The sequence below is a fragment of the Filicampus tigris genome, chromosome 1, assembly GCF_054856515.1.
Source record: "Filicampus tigris isolate MCC_2025a chromosome 1, RoL_Ftig_1.0, whole genome shotgun sequence".
Taxonomy (NCBI): Eukaryota; Metazoa; Chordata; class Actinopteri; order Syngnathiformes; family Syngnathidae; genus Filicampus; species Filicampus tigris.
The window spans coordinates 40213316-40219850 of NC_141217.1; the positions used below are offsets into that span (position 1 = coordinate 40213316).

General features: G+C 47.0%; 1 protein-coding gene across 3 annotated transcripts in view; it reads right to left on the reverse strand.

Moving 5' to 3' along the window:
- Positions 1 to 246: 246 nt before the first annotated feature.
- The window catches only part of gpd2 (glycerol-3-phosphate dehydrogenase 2 (mitochondrial)), a 16840-nt gene continuing 10551 nt past the window's right edge, over positions 247 to 6535 (reverse strand). For all 3 annotated transcript variants that reach the window (XM_086040943.1, XM_086040936.1, XM_086040952.1), the window contains 7 exons: positions 6406 to 6535; positions 5013 to 5144; positions 4761 to 4919; positions 4401 to 4513; positions 4234 to 4312; positions 4050 to 4148; positions 247 to 2437 (listed from right to left, as the gene is read on the reverse strand). The exon at positions 6406 to 6535 is cut by the window's right edge and continues 46 nt beyond it. In XM_086040943.1, the coding sequence (XP_085897069.1) occupies positions 2312 to 2437; positions 4050 to 4148; positions 4234 to 4312; positions 4401 to 4513; positions 4761 to 4919; positions 5013 to 5144; positions 6406 to 6535 (838 nt within the window). In that variant the 3' untranslated portion in view covers positions 247 to 2311. The remainder of the gene's footprint in view (positions 2438 to 4049; positions 4149 to 4233; positions 4313 to 4400; positions 4514 to 4760; positions 4920 to 5012; positions 5145 to 6405) is intronic.

A 6535-nucleotide genomic window follows, 5' to 3' on the forward strand; every position in this document is an offset into this window, starting at 1 on the left:
TTTGTATGCCGATCATGGTGCGCAATAGCACCATTATCTTTCTTTGTAAAAAGATGATCACTTATTAATTTTGGCGATTGCATGGTGAAACATGCACTTTTTGACAATCATCCTCCGTCCCAACAAAGGTCTGAATAGAATCAATTAAAAACGGCTTCTTGCGTGAGCAGTACGTTCACATGACGATCTGGTGCCCAGCGGGAATGATGTCAGACGTACAACAAGTGAAACAAAAACACACAAAGCTTTTTGAGCAACAAGATACATTTAATGAGATAATTGTGTTGTCTCTTCGGAATAGCGGCTCAAAAAGTATTCTTACAGTCCAGGTGGAAAAAAAAGAACGCAGAACATGATTCTCTTTGAGCCTAGATAAAGCTGTAATTTCATCCCAACGGAGACAATCAAACATCGGGATGCACATTTAAGACGGGCTTGCTATGAGCTATAGTTGACAGGCAACATTGGCAGTTTGACGGTCTTCACTGTCAAAATATGGAAGACAAAACCAAAAGTGACGACGCACTGAAAAACGCACAGCTGCTTGAAGGGGCAGCTCAACATTAAAACCGAGGCACGTGTTGACATGAGCTTTTGGGGAATAAATGATATCATCACTGTCCTGAGAAAAACACTTTTGTCCATTCTTTTCCATTTTCAAAAATGTCTACGTTAATAGGCTTTCCGCATTAGACATCCCATTAAAGTGAACGCTTTTCAAAATGCCAAAATTGGACAGAGTGTTTCTCACAGGACAGCGATGACATGCAAGAACATGTATTAAAAATCACTTGTGAGCTTCAGCAGTTGACTTCTTGAAACTTGACATAAGAACACCTTAAAGCTCGGTCTAGCCCTTGTAATTCGTAAAAGGAGTCAGATGACACGGCAGTATCCATCAGTGGCTTTGTCTCAACCTGAGAAGGCACACGTCCAACATTCCTACTTGCCTAATTATGAACAACGAGTGTGCTGGGACTTGTTGAAATGTAGCACCTCATTCGCGGCGTTTACGCAGAGTTCTCTTTTCACACAGAAATACAAACGCCGCTTCAAAAAAAACGACAACACAAAAGTTGCAATACATTGGACTATGTGCGCATGCGATTTTACTCAAGAATAAAAATATAGAATCCCTTTTCAACCCTGTTTTGCCATAAATGTAAATATGTTCATTTCAACCTAGTAGATATCTCTATGACTTTAAATGTCTGCATACAAAAAAACATTATACACAATTTTAAATAAATGCAGAAACGGTACAGCTAAAGCTTAAAACCTGTAAACATCAGTATCAGTGGGAGTTTGCAGGTGCTGTGGCAAATGTTGACCAAGCGGTACACTTTCAACTTCCTGGACAATTTTGCACTTCAAAAGTCTCTCATGCATAAAAGAGGCTTTAAATACAGTAGTGGGGGGTTGAGGTGCTTGTACAAGTCAGTGCCTGGACAGTAGCGCTGAGTTGAGAAACAATCAGAAACGTCTTTGTTTGCAGGTCTACAATGTCTCGTGTTTGGACTGGAACCGCCTCTCGACACTTACTTGAGTTACAGTTTCTCATTCAGTAGCTCTAGCATGTGTCCACGCTTTCGACATGTGTGTATGTAACCGCACTTCATACACTTTCCATGGGAAAAGTGCTTCTTTGGGGACAGTTGGTGATACACACACCCTAAAAATCATCAAATTGAAAAAAAAAAAACAATCCAACATGCTGGGTCAAATCCTCATCCCAATGCAGTGGGCATTAATGACCCCGCATTGGACCGCTCGATTTGGGACCCGGCGCTGGGTGAGCCGTTTCACCCAATTTGGGCAGTTTTCAGAGTGTATGCTAATAGTTTCTAGTAATCAGCGTCTTTGCCTGTTTCTCTTGCGATTAGCATCAAATCAAATGTTCAGCTTAACAAGAAGACAGTGTGGACCAGTACAATAACGCAGGAGATTCCATTTCAATAAGATGAGCGGAATTTACACAACAATCAGTGTTGATTTTAAAAAAGGAGTGTTCAAGAGCTATAAAGGTAGAAATATCAAATCTTTGATTTAAAAGAAAAAAAAAGACGGTATAAATAGTCACATTGTGCACTGTGGAACACTGGAGGCACCTGATGCTGTGAACCAATCAACACGCAGACAAACAGGCGGCTCAGGAAAACAAACCTCAATCATTGGATTGTATTTCACCCAAAACATAGTGAGGAGCGGCGCCCATTTGCACTTGATTTGGCCAAATTCCCGCCGTGGCCTCCCTGATTGCATTGTCATTCAAATGAGGTCGTCGACGGGAGACCTTCATGAAAGGCCCGGCTCACACGCCACCTCCGCTTCGGTCCACCGTCACGGGGCCCCGCTTATCGAGCGTCTCCTCGGCTGACTTCATCAAGATGGCCAGGCGACTGTCGGACACTTGGCCCTTCTTGACGGCGCTCATCAACTGAGTGGCAGATGACACACGAGGGAGAGCGTGAGAGAGCGTGAGTGCACACGGGGGACGCCAAACGGAAAAGATTTGGCCGACGCGCGCCGCATGCCAGAGCGGTCCGACCACCTTCACATGCTACAATGAACCCGACACCTGCTGACTTGCTTGCTTGCTTTTCATCATGTGTTAAAGGTGAACTGGGTAGGACGTGAAGCTGTTACGACCACCTTGAAAAAAAAAACCCCCAAAAAACACCTGTGTCTGCTTTGGCCCGCCTTCTTCCTCTGTCTTAACCAATTGATTGCTACACATTGTCGGGTGTCTGGAGTGACTGGCCGATTCGGAATTTTCTCAAACGGTGACGTGAAAATGAGGCTCATTTGCATAATGCCACCCATGCACCACTTTTTTTCCGCTCATGACAATGTGCCACTTTCAAGCCATGCCAACAGTGTCCACATTTGACTCCCCCAAGCCCACTCTTGCACTTTTTCTCGGTGGATGTGCGCACTCGCACTCACGGCTGTCGCTGTAAATATCCGAAAGGAATACGGCATAGCTAGCCAGTTAAATGCGCCTTGCAATTACACCAGATAACAAACGAAGGCGCTCAAGTTCTAAAAGAGCGGAGGAGCGGGGACTCATGACTCCAAAATGCTTGACGCGGCGCCGTTTTAACCACTGTCACAAAAAAATCAGAAAAAAGAAATGCTGAAAAACAGTTTTACACTTTAACACTATTGTGCCTCGATCGAGTTCTACGGAGTTCTCGCGCGTTTTCAGCAATAATCTTCAAACATGGAGAGAAAAATCTCCAAACTCTTTCTACAGGGTCTTCAAGCTTGGGTTTGTGTGTTGCCCGTGTCTCCCAAGTCCCACTCGCTCTTCCCTTGTCCCAACAGTTTCGGTTCTGACCGTTTTTGTAGCAGCTGTATTGTTGACGCCATGCCCAGTGCAGCTTTAAAACATCATCGACGCATTTCTCGTGAGTTCTTCCCCTCCATCCACCAGAGTTAAAAGTTAAAAGTTGAACAAGGCTTGTATTTGAGAATGCTGTCACGTTTGCGTACACTACCTGTTTGCAGTCTCTAAATCGGCCATGAGCAGGGCGGACAACATGAGCAAAAACAAACATTGGCATTAAGCAACATGATTTAGACAAAATTGCATTTTTTTTTTTTTTTTTTTCAAAAAGGGAAAACATGACGGCAAAATGCTGCCGTGGCCTGGAGAGTCTGACCGGATATGTGCTCAAGAGTGGCTCACGCTAATGAAGACAAAAGCACCAACTGACATCATGCCCCCTCATAATGACTCTTTTCTCAACTCGAAGCAAAGTGAGAAAGTGCTTTAGCGACAGACAAGAGGCAGGATCTGGGCCCTCATTATACCTGTCGCACATTCTCCGGCCTAATTAGCTTCAAAGTTGAGGAGAGTTCACACCTGCTGTGTGCAGCAGGTCTCAGGCGGACAACCGCCTTTTCTTTTTTTTTCACGCTCTCTGCGGCAAAGAGGCACATGCGATGCAAATTCCAAGAATTTTCACAGAAATTGTGTCACAGTTAAGCGGAAATGAAGACAAGCTTATGAAGCCCGGCAAGCGCAATCAGCGGCCATGACCTACCTGTAGGAATTCATCGATTTCAATCTGTCCATTCTTGTTGACGTCCACCTCGTTAAGAATTTCATGGAGGGCATTCTCATCAATGTGGACATTGATACTCTACAGAGAAGAACACAGGTTGGAATCTCGGCCCAGTAACGGCGAAGAAGAACAACGACGGTGAGGGAGGGAAGCGGGAACTCACGTCGAGGACTTGCTGGACATCAACTGTGGTGATGAAACCTTTGCGCTCTTTGTCAAACTTGTGAAAGCGCTTCTTGTACCTGCCGAGCATGTTCAAGTTGACCGCATTACCTCTTGATGTCTGAGTCAGAGTTTATGGGCAGACCTTTGGCCACCAAGTGCTTGTACCTGGCTACTTCCTGGTTGTCCAAGGTCATTTCCGAGGTCTTGGTCAACTGCTCCGAGCGGGAGCGGTAGCCCATCTCGTGGTATAAGAACTTCTTGGCTGCTTCCAGCTCGGCCTGGATTGGACAAAATACAACATGAACACGACCGCGGGGGCGCTCGGGAGATTTGACTGTTTTGTTTTTTTTCACCGCCGAATGACTTTCCTCCCTTGGTAGGCAATAAAGGCTCAGTTTACACGAGCACAGTAACAGCCTCCAAAGAGGGGGATAATGGGCGTGGACTTGCCTATTGTGTTCTGATAGAAAAACCAAGTGGGGACTCAAACACTTTTCAAAAGAAAAGAGTCCGTGACGTTTGTACCGTCTTGCGCTCCTGGCTCCAGCCCAACTCCTTGGCCATGATCTGCACAATGCGCGGGAGGGCCTCGTCGGCCGCCTGCACGTTCAGGAAGCCCAGTCGCGTCCGCCGGGCTATGAGGTCGATGGCGGTGCACGCGTACTCCTTGATGGCGTACAGCACCTGCCGGAGACGGCGCCTTCATGTCATCAGGATTTCGGGGCACGCAGGGATGGTGAAAAGGTCAAGATTTACACGCCATCGCGCTTCATTCACCTCAGCCTCAATGTACGGGAACTCGGACACCAGCCTTTTGCCAACTATCGGCCACCTTTGCCCTGTGACCAGCGCCATCTTGGCCACGTCGTATGCCCTCCCTCCATACGTAGAGGCCAAATGCTGCGCGACCTGAGCACACGCACAGAAGGTCCGGTTTGCTCAATTCGTTTGCCTTGCTTCCAAGTACAGCTGCAGACAAGATTGATGGATGTTTTGGCACCACGTTGTCGAGATGTGACGTTTACAGAATACACAACAGCTTTTTGCTATTCAGATCATCGGATTTACCCGCCATGCAAAAGGGCAAACACTGTCCAAATATCAGCAGTGACCTTTGAAAATTATTCGGCACCACCCGCGAGCGCCTTTAATAAGGAGTAAGTGGACTGCAGGAGCACTTTGCCTGACTGAAACAATGTTCTATCTAATGGAATGGGAGGATAGTGACTAACTGTTGCATGGAGCTGATGTGAACCAGTGGATCCGATGGACTTCATGCTAATGAATTGTTCAGCTCTTCATGGGTCAAGTTTTTAGTGGAGCGGAAACGTCCACGACGTTAGTGTCAACTTCAGGGTTCAAGCCGTCAGAGCTGGGCATTCTGTCCCAGGGACGGAACCGTCCGTCCCGGACGGACGCCCATTTTGTGGACGGTCGGACGGAGGATGAGAAATCTTTTAAAATGGACGGACTAAGCAAGGACCGGGAGGTTAGCGTTCATCCCTCTAATCGTCCCTAACCGGGTCAAGTCCCGGCTGACGGGTTGTGTTGGGCTCTTTTAAAAATAAAGACTGCCTTGCTAAGCATGCGCAACACTGGAGTGCTCTTTTTCATGTGTGTTCTCTCCTTGGAGGATTGTTCTCACAGGCATAGTCTGCCCCCTAGTGGATGCCCATTTCACTGACGAGGAAAAAAAAAAAAAACACTGAAAGCTATGATTCAGAAGGAAGGTAAGGAAAGGAAATGGATGTGCGTAGGAAATTAGCTAGCTAATGATCTTGAAGTAATGTCATGCTCTGCTGTTTTGTTTTTTTTTGGGGGGGGTGGCGGGGCCAACGGTGGGGAGGGCGGACTGATAAGGATGGAAGCGCTTTAAAAAGATGAGGAAGGACGCGGTCAGAGGACGATCATTTTTATGAATAAGGGCAGAGGGACGAGGACGGAAGGGCATCCGGGTCGCGGACGGAGGACGGTCGGGCAAAACAGGGTCAAGTGCCCATCTCTGGAAGCAGTGTCTGTACACGGCTGCTTCCAAATTCCTCACCAAGACGATGCGTCCGGTGTTGGTGGGGTGCCGTGCTACTACGAAATGGAAGCAATTGAAACAGTCCGAAAATGTTAATTGTGGCACCACATGAAAGCAACTTTGGAACAAAGAAATGCGTCCTACTTCCTGCTCCAAGCCGTAGTCTTGCACCAGACGGATGTAAAGTGTTGGCGTCCAGCCCTTGGAACCCTCCAAACCCAGGCCCACGGTCTTGCATTTCTCAGCTGGCAGGCCGTGTGTTTTAATGGCGGCG